This window comes from Idiotropiscis lumnitzeri, chromosome 13 (genome assembly GCF_059441095.1).
Source record: "Idiotropiscis lumnitzeri isolate Australia: NSW breed Sydney's pygmy pipehorse chromosome 13, RoL_Ilum_1.0, whole genome shotgun sequence".
Lineage (NCBI taxonomy): Eukaryota > Metazoa > Chordata > Actinopteri > Syngnathiformes > Syngnathidae > Idiotropiscis > Idiotropiscis lumnitzeri.
Window position 1 is genome coordinate 5,713,353 of NC_142403.1, and position 14,914 is coordinate 5,728,266.

General features: G+C 42.1%; 1 protein-coding gene and 1 long non-coding RNA gene across 2 annotated transcripts; one reads left to right on the top strand and one right to left on the bottom strand.

The window, feature by feature from the left end:
• Positions 1 to 226: 226 nt before the first annotated feature.
• LOC148324121 (uncharacterized) lies at positions 227 to 983 on the bottom strand. Its single transcript, XR_015846403.1, has 2 exons — positions 843 to 983; positions 227 to 655 (listed from the first exon to the last, which is right to left on the bottom strand). It is a non-coding gene; the product is annotated as an uncharacterized LOC148324121 (long non-coding RNA).
• Positions 984 to 2,383: 1,400 nt separating this feature from the next.
• On the top strand, positions 2,384 to 12,593 carry mknk2b (MAPK interacting serine/threonine kinase 2b). The gene is made up of 13 exons (XM_088313041.1): positions 2,384 to 2,627; positions 2,876 to 2,966; positions 3,057 to 3,158; positions 3,251 to 3,348; positions 5,213 to 5,292; positions 5,415 to 5,488; positions 5,633 to 5,737; positions 5,881 to 5,936; positions 6,124 to 6,219; positions 9,134 to 9,328; positions 9,423 to 9,587; positions 9,672 to 9,712; positions 9,807 to 12,593. Exons 1-13 carry the CDS (start codon positions 2,577 to 2,579, stop codon positions 10,078 to 10,080), a joined length of 1,428 nt encoding a protein of 475 aa, XP_088169167.1. The 5' UTR covers positions 2,384 to 2,576; the 3' UTR covers positions 10,081 to 12,593.
• The last annotated feature ends 2,321 nt before the right edge of the window (positions 12,594 to 14,914 follow it).

The window sequence follows — 14,914 nt, forward strand, 5'->3', positions numbered from 1 at the left end:
TTAAGAATTTTTTGAACAAAAAGCATTTATCAAATGAAACTAGAAGTAGCGTGCACAGTAGTGACACATGATTGTGTTCACTGGTTTTATATTATTCTCACATTTCTTTATTCATATATTACCTAGTAAATGTGTTTTATTCCATAGACTTCATGAATTTCACTCCACGTTTGTAACTCACACATGCATCTGCAAATACAACTGATGCCAAACAACACTTGTCAAGTCAAGTCAAGTCAATTTTATTTGTTTAGCCCTTAATCACAGACAGTCTCAAAGGGCTTTACATAACCACAATCGACATCCCCGATCCTAACCCCCAGGAGGGCAAGGAAAAACTCAAAAACCCCATTAGGGGAAAAGTGAGAAACCTTGAGAAGGGACCACAGATGGGGGAATCCCCCTTCCAGGATGACCAGGCTGCAATGGATGCCAACTGGGCAACATTTGACACATATAATGATGCTATGCAATAATAGATGAGATAATGTGAGAGTCAATTGAATGAAGTGCTGCAGGAAGATGACTTCAGTGGAGTGGGTCCTCATCCAGGGCCGTAATATCCATGGCAGCATATCCGAAGATGAGCCTTCGATCTTGTACCGGTCAGTTGGTGTAAATTCAGAACAGCCACTTCCAAGTGAATCACCATCACCTAATTCCCAAATCGGGGAATTGGGAACAGAAAAGAAAGAACAGAAACTTCATATTCTCCCAAAGACACAACAAAATTGAGAAGACAGTATCGTCAAAGAAAACGAATTTGACACTGTCGGGTTCACGAGGACTCAATTGCGAAAAACACATTTTAAGACACGACAATTTGAGATCTGAAAACATACACGCTCACACAGACGAGATTGCAGGATGCCAAGCCTTGGGATAAACTGTGGACCAAACGAGGATCAACTTTGGAATCATGGCCTTTGACCTGTGAGGTGACATTGACCAATGAAAGAGAAATTTGTATCGTGAAAATCCCTATAAAAATGTGAGGGCTGCATTTTAGAACCGCCATTTTTCGATGGATTGATGCGGGTGCTTACGAGGATATCTGACTTGGAACTATTTTCTGAACTCCAGATAATTGAAGAAACTATTGGACCAAATCTTGGTTCGCTGGTTGTGTCTTTATATGACATTTTCCTTCTTCAATATAAAAATGAACATGCGTTGAGTACATTGGATAATCAAGCGTTTATTCCCTAGTAATTTGCATGGTGACTAAATTCCAACAGTACAACAGCACATGACATGACACCCACATCCTTGACATTCAAAAACACTCCTGTGATATTAAGCTTGGCATTGTCAAAACTGGTGGATCTTGTCTGTCGACATGTTGCACCAGCCTCCTGCCTCTCCTCCCCCTTGAGCAGATACATCACAACAATGACGTGCTGGTTTGGTTTGTGCTCCATACTTACTGTTGTTGGGCGGCTGGAACAAAACACTGCTATGTGGTGCAGTACCATTTCGTTTGTATCGACATTATCTCGTGCGCATGCTTTCCTCTAAACACCAGTTGAAGTGTGCAGATTTCAGCAAACACTATGTAAATGGGCTTCTAAATAGACATGCCACCATTTTAAAATCGTTTATAAATTGAATAGTGTCGTGTTTTTACGTCTTGCCTAGTAAAATAATTAACAGTGTCCCGGCAATACGAAATGGAGCGCGGCCACCGAGGCCCGCTTCTAGAAACCACGTGATCCCTCCAGCCTGCTGACGCAACTTGAAGGATTTAGGGGCGCGACCAAGGAGGAGTCAGCCATGAGGTTATAAAAACGCTGCAGCTGCTGTGGTTCCGACACCTTCCACGTCCCTTCAATCGGCCTGTCCCCCCCACTACCGCCCTCTGCGGCTGTCTAAGCAGTGGGTCTGCACGACGCTAAAGCTGGAGCTGTAAAATTAACAATTAGTAAGTTAATCTTTTCCCCTTTTCTATGTTTTAGTAGCCTTTTTAAATAAGACCTGTGATTTATTTACGGTGAATGTTGATTTCATGGGCTACCAATTGTGCAAACGGAGTTTATTTGGCTTCAAATCGAATGTAATGTACGGGCAGTGTGCGAAAATGACCGGGTTGTGTTTCTTTGTTTGGTATTGATTACTAAACACCAACACGAAACACTAAAAGGCAACTTTACGTCAGCAGCTACGCAGCTAGCTTGTAGTTTAGCACATGCTGTTTAGCTTGTGCAAGGGAGCGCTCTTGTCTGCATAATATGACATGACTATGCCTATAATGTGAATGGTGGCCTATGCAAATTAATTGGCACACATGGCAGGATTTAAATATTTTGAATACCTAGATATTTTACTCATCCACCGGGTAATTAACTTTTTAAGATACGCTATACTTGGGTTATTTAACAGCGTTTCGGAGTCAATAGCATTGCATGTTTGCGTTGTCCGCAGGGCTCCGGTAAAGCTGACCAGCCCACGCCAGTGTGATCTCTTGCAACTGTCTCGGAAACACCTCAGTTTCGGAGAAAGTGCAATCGGATAGGACAGACACCACTGCCGCAGCCGCCGCGCATCCTCTAATAACAAATCACCCTAATCAAAGCAAAATGGTACAAAATAAGATCACCGAAGTCACTGGATTCCATCGCTCTTTTAAGGTTTGTGAAGTGTGCGTGTGCGCGTGTTATTGCACGTGCGCGATAACTGCTAACAATCAACACATTTGTTAATCAATTACCTTATGACGATTACTGCCTGAGTAGACATCCAGCTTCCCGAAGTAAGGCATACGTTTCGAAAACCCGCCAATGACTGTATTATAGTTTGACATCGGCCTACATTATTATAGAGTTAATTTATTGAAGAAGTTGTGGCTTTTTGCTTATTCCAATATTTTACTTTCCAGGGCCAAAATCCTTTTGCGACAGATGACTTCACCAAAAATGGATCTCATCTTCTTGATTCAACATTTGATTTTGATTCCTCCCCAAGGCATGGTGGGTATTAATGCTTTAGTTGGAAAGTAATTGTGGCTGCTTCCTCGCCCTCCTAAGCTTTGTAATAATGTATTACCTCTATTGTGACAGATATACCTTCCAGCCAGCCCATAGACATCCCTGATGCCAAGAAGAGAAGCAAGAAGAAGAAGCGTTGCAGGGCAACCGACAGTTTCTCTGGACGATTTGAGGGTAAGATAATTTTCTGTGGATTGTAGCTTGAATGTGTAAATTCTGTCGCATGAACAGAATGCTTAAGATTCAACTTTTTCAACCTCTCACAGATGTATACAGACTACAGGATGAAGTACTGGGGGAGGGTGCCTATGCGAGGGTGCAAACATGCATAAACCTCATAACCAACAAAGAGTATGCTGTCAAGGTGAGACACAGTCATGTCTAAATGTACAATATGTTTATTATTTAAGTCTCTTGTTGAAGGAAGTTTTGGTTGATATGCAGGATATGCGACTCTTTACATTGGCTGCCACATGACTCGCTTTGTGTGCTACTGCTTCTCTGGAATTAGCTGCAGTCAGCAGACACTCCCCTTGCTGTTTTTACATGCTGTTAGCCTATCACAGAGCGGGGAGGGATATACCCTCCCATTCATTCGACTCCTATTGCCTTGTGAGTGGATGCTCTGAGCTCGAGAGAACATTGTGTGCTGCCAAAACAAAACCCTCTTATAGAGGAGGAGGGGTGTGGGCGATGCTGGTTGAACATTGTGACCCAGGCTGTTTACATGGTTTTATTCCTCTTTTTGCTCTCTGCAGTAATTTTTTTTTTTTTACTTTTGATTGACAGACTTCCCTTTTTGAAGATTGCATATCCTCACACAAGGAAGCAAAACATTGCCTCACGTTTTTTGTTACACAAGTGTCTAAAGTGCAATGTTATTTCCTTGCACAACTACCCAAATGACACTGGACGTTTTTGTTGGCATCCACAGCTATTGTATATATTTATGCACAAAATCATTTTTTTGTTCCCTACTGATCACATCCAATATCCATATCGTACAAATTAATAATTAAGGAGACTTGAGGGCAAGCGTTTGGTCATGCGACAATCTGTTTGCTGTTGTTTAAGCTGTGATGCGTTGGTGGATCCCCATGGGACTTTGTCATTCTGCAGGAGCAGGCGTGTGGACTAGGTCATTTCCTTGTTGAAAGGGGGGGCTCAGACTGCTCCTGCCAGATGTCCCGTCTACCATCCCCCCCGACCCCAGACAGTGGAGTTGCGAGTGTGGCCGCCTTGTGTTGCAACTATAACAAAGCTTCTCCGAGTACAAGCAGCAGACTGTGCATATTTAACACCACCCTGGCTCAGCTGCTTGCTTGACACTCTTGCTTTGTAGCATTACTCTCAAAACCCGAGCTCGTGTGTGCGCACATTTGTGGCTATAATGATGACTGGAGCTGTAGACAGATGTGCACCGTAACTGTATTTCTACAATAGATGTGTAAGGTTGTTGAATTGACTCCCCTGTTGTATGAACTATTGTGCTCGGTTGAGCTGCTGACTCAGATTGGATGAGTGCAAGGGGCTTTGGAGTGCTCACAGCGCTCTTGTCTGTGTATTAATCCTAGACGCATGTCTATACTGCTCTTCAAAAGCAACTGTAATCCAGCTGCCCGGAAGAAAGACGTGCATAACAACCAAGCAAACAATAACTCTCCAGGACTGGAACATTCAGCCCTTTTGATTTGGTGTCAGCAGTCTATCATGCTCTTGGCATGACGCTCAACTGATGGTGTCCCTCAGTGGTTAAGCCCTCCATGGCAGAGCTCAGTTATATTTAGAGCGCATGTTTTGTTTTTAACCATAAACAGTTTGGGATTAGCTCACGGAATGTTTCAAATGAAGAATACTTAAGCACCCATGTGATTTAAATAAGACTGACACATGGTACTAAATGTAGAGATGCTTTGTGACTTTGTTCATTATCGTAGTTTGGCTGGCAGCAATCAAAGTAGGTTAAAGTATCCTTGCAAGTGTGTCACAGGGTGGGGTGCCTTTTGGGAAGTGGTAGAAATGAAGGCCCTGCTCTTAACTTGGCACCGCATATGGAACATGTAATCAACTCTCTGCGGACACATGTTGGATTTTGTGCAGCAGTGAGGGGCGCACGTCCACGAAGTTAAGCGTGCCATTCAGTATATGCCCTTTTATTTTTAGCTACAGCAAGTGTATTCCCTGCTTCCCTTACTTGCCAGCCGACTAAAATATGCCTTTTTTTTCAGATAATTGAAAAAAGACCGGGCCATAGCCGCAGCCGTGTCTTTCGTGAGGTCGAAATGCTCTACCAGTGCCAGGGCCACAGGTAGCGATCCTAATCACTAACTCAATGAAATGCAACAAAATGAAAATAAATAAATACAAGTAACATGAGCGCACGTTTAGGCAGAAGGCACTTTGCTTGACTGGCTGCATCTTCTCTTTTAGTAACATCCTGGAATTGGTGGAGTTCTTTGAAGAGGAAGACAAATTCTATCTGGTGTTTGAAAAGCTCCGAGGAGGTCAGTGAATTGCAGCCATTCTCTTCTCACACCAGTGTTCAGTTTATTTTACCATCTGAAATGCCTGGCATGACTTTTTTTTTTTTTTAATGGATCCTCCTCCCCCTGACGTGAATAACTGATATACTTGTTTGCTCCCATTAGGGTCGATTTTGGCACACATTCACAAGAGGCAGCACTTCAGTGAGCAGGAAGCCCGAGTAGTCGTGCAGGACATTGCTCGAGCTCTGGACTTCCTGCATAACAAGGGTGAGCGCACGCTGGTGACATTTTGAATATTCATTTGCATAGGTTATTTTTTGCATTTTTGATTTTCACATTTTCAATATTTGCTTTCTGTTTTGTCTGTGATACACTAACCAAAAGTGTGACTGTGGCTTGTTAATTTCCAGGAATGGCACACAGAGACCTCAAACCTGAAAACATCCTCTGTGAAAGTGCAGACAAGGTGAGTCTGGGAAAACACATTTCTGTTTAGTTCAAATAACGGGAACTAATGTGGTGCTAAATAAACTGCTCTAGTATAATGATTACAGTCCAGGTTTAGATGGTTTCGAGATCTACAATTGTACTTGGGTCTCAAATGATTTAACCGGAAATGAGATCTTTATTCTAATCTTGTATTCCTCTCTCAGATTTCCCCAGTCAAGATTTGTGACTTTGACCTGGGCAGTGGTATCAAACTGAACAGCGACAGCTCACCCATTTCCACCCCTGAGCTCCTCACGCCTGTAAGTTCATGATTAATGTTTTGTCACGTTCTATAAATTATTGTGGTGCTGCATGGATCAGTATGTGTGGGGTGTGGCAATGCGTGGAGGTGAGTCATTGGGATCAAATATACTCCGTCATAAATAGATTAAGAATCAACTTTGCCATTGAGTTCAACAACAAAATGTAGTTTCACATCAACAGAAGTGCAAATAGAGCAGAAAGTGCCGGCTGAGTGTGTATAATTGAGAGTGGCTTTCGACGTGGATATATTTGATAGGAAATTTGTTCGGTAGGAAAGTTTCAAAACACGAAAAAAAAAAAAAAAACTTTGGCCCACAGTTGTGAAATTGTGCAAATCTTAAATTTCGTCTTGGATTAGTCGTTTTGTGCCTTTCCTCTTCTGCAGATAAGCGCTGTTCTTTGGGGCTTTAAACTACCTTTATCATGTCGAAGCTGCCCGCCCATTGGTCATTCTGGATGGTCTGATGCACAGCCAACGGATCAGTTTTTCATTGTCCCAGCCTGGCAGCATTTTCTGTTTTACCTTATCACTTTATGGTATCAGCAATTCCCTGCTAGATATCACTCAGTGTAAGGTACACGTCCTACTTATCAGTTGTAAATATTTAGGCCCAAGAGGTTATGATTGTTCGACCTGCACCGTTGTCACAACATCAAGGCTTCAAAAGCTGTGCCGAGAAAAGTGGGACCCTCGCCATGTAATGGTTCTGGCTTTTGCCATGTGTTGACACAGACGGTCTGTGTGTAGTCTGTGTCCTTGATAGATGGACGATAGCAGGTGACAGAGGGTGTGCTTGAGCCTGCAGGAATGTTGTGTGTTGGGGAGCTGATTGCACTAGTGGTAACTTCATCTTTCTATTGAGGAAACAAATGAATGGAGAGGCCTATACAGGAAAACATGGTTGGATATTAAAAAAACAAAACATGTGACCTCCTGTGGAAGTTAAAGGAAGCAATGTAACGGCCTTGGAATGTACCAGAAGGGAACTTCCAAGGCCGTGTTGGATTGTGAGAGCTTATAAAACCACGCACAAACCTGTGAGGCTGTGTGGAGATATCCACCTATCTCTGCTTATTTAATGCACCACGACCCCCAACCCTACATTTTTGTCATGTTCTTTATACAAAGAAGATAAACAAGGTTTGTTCTAGAATGGTTTCATCTCCCCCTCCCATACCTAGCAACTGAGATGTGATTGGCTTAGAGGAGTGGGAGAGGAGGGGGTTAGACTGCTCATGCACCCTCGCTTAGGTTTTTTTTTTTTTTTTTTTTTTTTTTGGCCTTGGTGTCAGGAACAATGTTATCTGATTTTCATCTTTCTGCCCCCACTCATGCTGATTTTGTAGAGTTGCTTTTGAAGAAGGTCGACATTTTTTGCATCTACTGTATTTGTCTCTGGTGCTATTTTGTATCTAACTTTTATTCAGTGCTACTGTGCCATTTACTTAACGTTTAACATGAGCAATGTTGATTGGATGAACTTATGTAGGAAAAGGCTAAATTATGGTTTACCAAGAAAGCTCCATACGGGTCTGTCAATCCAGCATAAAATAAGCAAGGCTGGTCGAATATCAAAGCTCTCGATGGCTGGGATAGAAGCAGCCTGACTGAGCCATAATTTAAGCAGTTATGCCTGCAGGACCTTTAAAGGCTCCACCAGGTAATTTTGTTTACCAATATCAGGGGTGTGGAGCATGAGTGCCGTCGTTATGGGCTGACAAGTCACATGGTCACAGGAAAGCCCCAGCTTTTGTAATGAACGGCAAATGAAGAAGAGTTTGAGTGAGTAGCGGATATACTGCTTCAGCGAGTTTGTTTGCATTGATGTACTTATTTCACCGGCCCCTTCTGCTTTCTCATGTTATCCGCAGCAGTTGCAAGTGGACCAAGCAAGTTTGACCCTTTTAGCTAATCCACCCCCTTTTTTTTCTTGCTATTGTATTGTATTTTTGTTGAGAATTTTTCTTTCCTCTGTTGAGGCTGGCTTTCCAGACGTGTCCATGGTTTGAAAGTGGGTTTTTTTTTTTTTTTTTTTTTTTTCTCCTTGCGACAGAAGCAGCTTTGTCTAAGCTCAGGTTCCTGTGCCGCATATTTCATGACATAAATATGGAGGAGGAGCCTGAGCAGGAGGAGCTGCCGGGATGTTGTGCAATAGTCTTGCTTAATGTAAACATGCCCCCTACAGATGAGAGACGAGTAGTCTTGCGCTTCCAAGCCAAACTCCACGTTTTATGTTTTGTTTTTTTTAAATGAAGGCTGAAGATTTAAATGAGGTCCATCAAGTCAAGATTTTGCTGTACTCGTGAATTGTCTATTGTGTGTGTGTGTGTCACATAAGCCTTATAGAACTGTAGATTTTTGTGAACTAGTGACCTGTTCCTTTTTTGTTCTATTAAGGCACTGTTTGTGTTTGAAGTTATGTAACCGTTAAGGGCTCGGCCCAGTCTGTGGTTCTGCAGGATGGCCAATCCTCTTTGCTGGGCTCTGTGTTTGGCCTAATTCTTGTCTTGGATACATAACAAGGCAACGTCAGAGCTGAGCCTGTCCGCCTTTGCCCTCAGTCCACTGTGTACTGTGTGCAGCTGGTTGGTCCAAGTTGTGACTCAATGATCCTGCAAACCTGCCCCATTTGATGCTGTGCAGGGATCTTTCACAACATGTTTTTACTTGCCACACAGAGAAAATCTGTGCAGTGCCTTTTTTTTTTTTTTTTTAAACTGGCCCATCCTTCTAGTTAAGCATGTGACTCTAACAGATCGTCCCAGTTTAGGCCTCTAGCTTCAACACGAGGTGTCAGCTGAACTGAGGAATGTGAGCAGAAGCAGCAGCTAAAGAAAACACTTCACTCCCCATGTGTGCTATTTTTTTCCACAAGCCCGTGGCTAACCGATGTGTTTTTTTTCCAACAGTGTGGCTCTGCAGAATACATGGCACCTGAGGTGGTCGAGGCCTTCAGCGAGGAGGCCACTATTTATGACAAGCGTTGCGACCTCTGGAGCTTGGGAGTCATCTTGTACATCATGCTGAGCGGTTACCCGCCGTTTGTAGGCCACTGCGGGGGTGACTGTGGCTGGGAATTGGGGGAACCCTGCCACAGGTGCCAGGTGCGATTGTGGAACAATCACTCAGACCTTTTAAAAAATGTTTTTCTTTGGTTTCATTTTTGATGTTAACAAAACTGCTCCTTTCCTTCCATAGAACACCCTGTTTGAAAGTATTCAGGAAGGAAAGTATGAGTTTCCTGACAAAGAATGGGCTCATATTGCCTCAAGTGCCAAAGACCTTATATCCAGACTACTGGTCCGGGATGCCAAAAATCGCCTTAGCGCCAGCCAGGTGCTGCAGCACCCCTGGGTGCAGGGGGTGAGTGTCCACGCACTACTACTCTGTCATTTTGCTTTAGTGATGGGGGAATATTCATCTTTATGTGCTTGTCTTCTCTCTTAGGGTCCATCTGACACTTTGCCTACACCGGTTTTTCATCAGAGGTGAGGCAGTTTGACCATGCGTGTTGATTTTAATCCTAAATACGGGACATTTTCATATCCTGTGCAACTCAATGTCATTTCATCTGTGCCTCAGAAGCAGCAATGCGAGGGATCTGACATTCTTTGCGGACAAGGCCATGGCTGTGAACCGGCAGCTGGCTGAGCAGGATGGCATGGAGGCGCAGCATCATCTGGAGGCCCCCTTTGTGGTCACTGCTGCCGGCTCTTCCATGCGCCTCTCTCCTCCTTCCAACTCAAAGCTGGCCAAGCGAAGGCAGCGCAGCAGCCAGCCCAAGGGTGGGCCCGTCTCTGCTGCTGAGCTCCGTCAGCTCTTGGCCCCTCTTGTTCTTGTGGGGGACTGTGCCTGAATTTCGTCAACGTTGACCTCAAACCTTCTGCGAAGACCTGCTCCTCTCTTTGCCCATCTTTGACTCTAGCTGGCCTTGGTCCCTCGCCATTCAGGCTCTTTCTGCCTCGCTGTAAGGGGAGACCGCAGCTCTTCTTCGAAATGCCTTTTCACCTTCTCCAGCACTTCTGAAGCACATCAGCCCAGGGCCTGCAAATACAGATGCACGTCCAGGTTTTTGGGGAGGGAGGTTAAGTCAAGTATTTTTTTTGTTTGTTTCCCCCTCTTATCTGGCAACACTTATGATTTAGACTAAGCTCAGACACCAAAGGACAACCTCTCGTGCTGCTCTCACTTTACAACTGGATCCACTGTGAATTAAGTTGTCTGGAATGTTCTCTTTGCCTGTATGTATATGCATGAATGGTCAGTCTGCACATACATACAAGCTTATGCAATATGCCAAGATGAAGGTGTGTATATAGGCAGGTGGAAGAGCTGTAAGCCAATGCTGTATGTGCCTGGTGCAGTTATTGTGTGGCTGGGGAATCGTTAAAGCTATTTATTTTCTTTTTGTTCTCCACTCAAAGCAGTTTTGGAATTCATTTGGCTTTGCGGTTACGCAACTAAAGCTCCAAGAGCAGAGAATGTCTGTAAACTGATAGCCATGATGTAATTTATACAATTTGGCTCAATGCTGTACGATCAGTTGCCATACTGTTGAGTATCACGGGTCGAAAGTATTACTATTTGGTGGCCCCAAAAATGACTCGGCAACCTTGAGCAATGTCTGGTATGTTTCTCGTGATAATGATCACAGTAAAATTAGCTGGGTTTTTTCCCCCCATTTTTTGTGTTAAGAATTTATGTCCCACAGCCACACTCAGTGTTTGTTTTTTCTGTTTTGTATTTTTTTAATATGCGAATCAATGTACGCGTCAGCGCTGACCTTGATATTTTTGGCACTGATGGTTAGAATTCCCTCTTGAAGGGTATGGAAAGCACATTTTGGCCAATGTGACCTTGTCATTTAATTGAATACACTTATTTGGATCATCAGCATTTTTAATGCTTTGTCTTATTTTTAATGAGGCATCCATTTCCAAATATTGAAATAATTGAAGACAGTCCGACCCCACAGCCTTAAAAAAAAAAAAAAATTAAAAAAAGGAAAAACATTCCTGGAAAAACAACAAAAAAAGTCTTCCACAAATGTGTAGCTGTATTATGTTTACCTTATTTTTTCATGTTTAAAAACTCCATGTGAATGTGCCATTGTTTTTCTTTCATTTTTGTATGGCTTTTTTTTTTTTGTATGTTCTACTTGATGATTTATCAAGGGGGTGTGGTTGATTTTTCAGGTGAAGCACCGGCTGGTTTCCTATGTTTGTTTCATGTATGAAAGTCGGCAGAAGTTGTAGTTGAGCTCGAGCCTTCTTGCCCTGACAGTTCCGTTGTATTTTTTTTTTTTTTTTTTTTTTTAAATGTTCACGAGTTGGCAATAATTTTCTTCTCGAGTGAAGTTAAAGTTCATTCTGAGACTGTGATAGGCAGTGAAAAGTGACTAGGTCCGTTTCACTAAAGAGGGTTGAAGTCATGACCTGGCACATTGGATCATGTGCCATAATCTAGCAGACAGGTGCTGACTATCCACTACCAGCACTGCAGTAATGGTACTCTGGAAATAGTTGCCTTTTTGGTAAAGGATCCACTCTGCTGATATCAGGACACTGTAATAGCTTTCGAAATCACCTACAGATGCACCATCATGGGGTTTTATGTCTTATAATAAGACTTGAATTTGTATATGCAGCTGTTTCTTCTCTATTTGGGAAACTATTTTGCTAAATCTGTTGATTAAGGCAATCTTGTGGGGTTTTAAAATGCCTGATATAGTTCAGTATTTTTTTCTTTCTTGTCTCCTTCGAGCATCACAAGTTTTGGACCGGGTTTGATACTTCGCAATCACGCGCGCACCCAAAAGGCCATACTAAAAATCCTTATTGGTCTAAAAAGAGTTCTCGGTCATGATCATTTCTACTTTTTTGTGAAATAGCAGTTGTTTTAAGACTGTCTCACGGGGAGAAAGTTCTATTCTAAGTCTCTCACTTTTTATGTTTGTCATTTTGACGTAAGAAAGTGTTTAATTCATTCATGCAGACAGTGTCAACCCTTCCCCTAATTTGAATGTAGTCCACAGGCAAAGAATTTGCAATCTAGCAATACTTGGCAAAGCCTTCCTAACTGAGCTCAAGTGTGAGGTGAACAATTCCGCCTGTGGCGGATGAACTCTCCTTGAGCTGAGGCATGAGACCCAATGCCTGATTTTAGCACATCTTGATGCCCTTGGGGAAAACATTTGGAATAAATACATCCTTAAAGTACAAAACAAATTTGATTTAAGATAAGCACTTTACTGTACCATGTGAATGATTGCAGTTCACTCAAGGCAACACTTAAAACCAGTTGTTCCAGAATTTTGTATTGTTTTTCTAACAAAAAAAAAAAAAGCAATAAAATGCTTTTTAAAACTCACGTGTCTGTGTGATATCTATTAATCATTGTACTCATTGATTTGCCGGAAGGTTTAAAGGACTTGGCTGGAACTCTGATACTCAGCATGTGCGACCTTCTTCGTCATCCGTTTCATATTAACTAACATTATCTTTTGGCCGGGGCTGAGGCCATACCCACTGATTGTTTGCAGTAAATCATCTTATCAGTCGCACTCGCTGATATTTGAGCTGTGTCACGTGTCCTTGGCTCCAAGTGAATACCATCTCACTTTTCCCTTCACTCACTGAACTATGACTTGTATGTGGTTCGACTGTGCGTCAGTCATCAAAATGGTGCTGTGGGGTTTTCCACAGACATGCCTCGCTATGCGCAACTGATGCAACCTACTGCAAGAGCATTTGCCTTTCCTATGTGGACAGGAAATGACTTGGCTACATAATGCTACCTTGAGTTCTATTTCTAATGTTAAAACGCTATATAGAGAAATATGGAATGCTATAAGTGTTCATAGAGTACCTAAAAAAAAGTGAGTAGAGTAAATCAACTGTCTTTTCCATAAGTCGTCACACAGATAGTGACAATAGTTACAACCCCTCCAAGTGAAAATGTCCAAGTTTTCTCGCCTCAGTGTCATGTGACTTTTAGTCTATGAAGGGCTTCGGCGTGAATGCAGGCACAGACGTTTATGGGGACAGATGTTCAAGCCAAAGAAACAAACGGTTTGCCAAAAGTATCCACACAATTAAGAAAAACGATATTGTATACAGTATGCTTAACTTATGGATATAAAAAGCTAACATGCCACTGTTCAAATGCGAGGTTTTTCTGATAGGCAAAAAGAGACCAAGATAAGTCCAAAATATAACTCAGCCTGTGTTCAAAATTAACCAATCACATTCAAACTTAAGTTAGAGCGGCATACATTTGGCGCCTTTTAGAGGTAACCTCTAAATAACCCCAAATAAATAACTGTGACATTTTTGTTGTAGCATCTTACAACACAACACACTTTCATTGTTCAAAGGTGAAAGGTCAGGGGAGGGGTAAAAAAAAGTTAAAACAAATATGTATACTGTGGACCATGGTGAAGACAGTCTGTTTTTCTTCAGCTTGGACTAGAGCCTTAATTAAGGTGTGGTAAATTACAGAATCAGATCCAAAACAGGAGTCAGTGTCGCACAAATCTTTAAGCCATATGATCGAAAGCAACAACGTGGTATAAAAAGCCTACTAGAACATCTACTATAGCTCTGCGGGCATAACAAAAAATGAATTGTTGCTCTAATCAGGAGTGTCAAACTCATTTGTCACAGGCCACATTGTACTTTTTGTTATATATCATATAAATGTTTGATCGCCTCATCACATAACACACAAGTTATTGGACCACTCGTTTTGAAATCAGCAGTCAAGGAACATAGTTTGTCCAACTGTTGAAGTCAGTGTAAAAAGGTTTGATGACAAAAACATGCTATCAATATTTCAAAGTTATTATTTATTACATTCAAGACAATTTGAAATTTCTGAACAGATTTTATACAATAATCTTGGAAATTGACATTCATAATTTGCTTTTCACAGCCACATAAAATAATGTGGTGGGTCATATCTGGCCCTCTGGCCTTGCGTTTGACATAAAAAATGCCCAAGGCTCCAAGATTGCAAAAACTCTGAAAATGAGTTGCAGGATGATGACCAAAACATAAAGTCCAAAGGCAAGGTAGAAAACGTCTTTTCGAACTTTACCTCCTCTTGCAATGTGCCAATAATATTGACTTTTAGCAATAATAGACATTTCTGATGAAAGTTTTGTACACTGCATTTTGAAAAGTTATACAACAGATAAACAGCCCAAACATTGTGTAAGTTAGTCGCTCAGAAACCGTCTTGATTGCACAACATGTTTCCTGGCATTGCAAATGTAATGGGCAGGAGGGAGGGAATTAACTGATGCAACAGCAGTGTGACTTTTGTAGTCTTCATTGGGCGTGACTGAGCGCCAAGGATCGTGAATGTAGTGACTGTCGCCCTCTTGTGGACCTTCTTATTTTCGCACGTAAACGCTGAGTAATTGATGTTGGCTATACAGTGCTGTGTATGTATAAATATCGTATAACATAAAAATACAGTACGCCATAATACGGTATTATAAAATCCCTTTTAAATGTGAGGTCATTGGATTTTCTCTGTACTTTTGGATTTGGAAAGGCAAATCTGTATCACAGGACACACTAATTGTACTCGTGGCCAATAAGCTAATTAAACTGTCCCCAATTAGATCACCTGTGAGTGGAAAAGAAAGTGCATAAAACCCCGCACATGGTTATGCATGAGCTCTT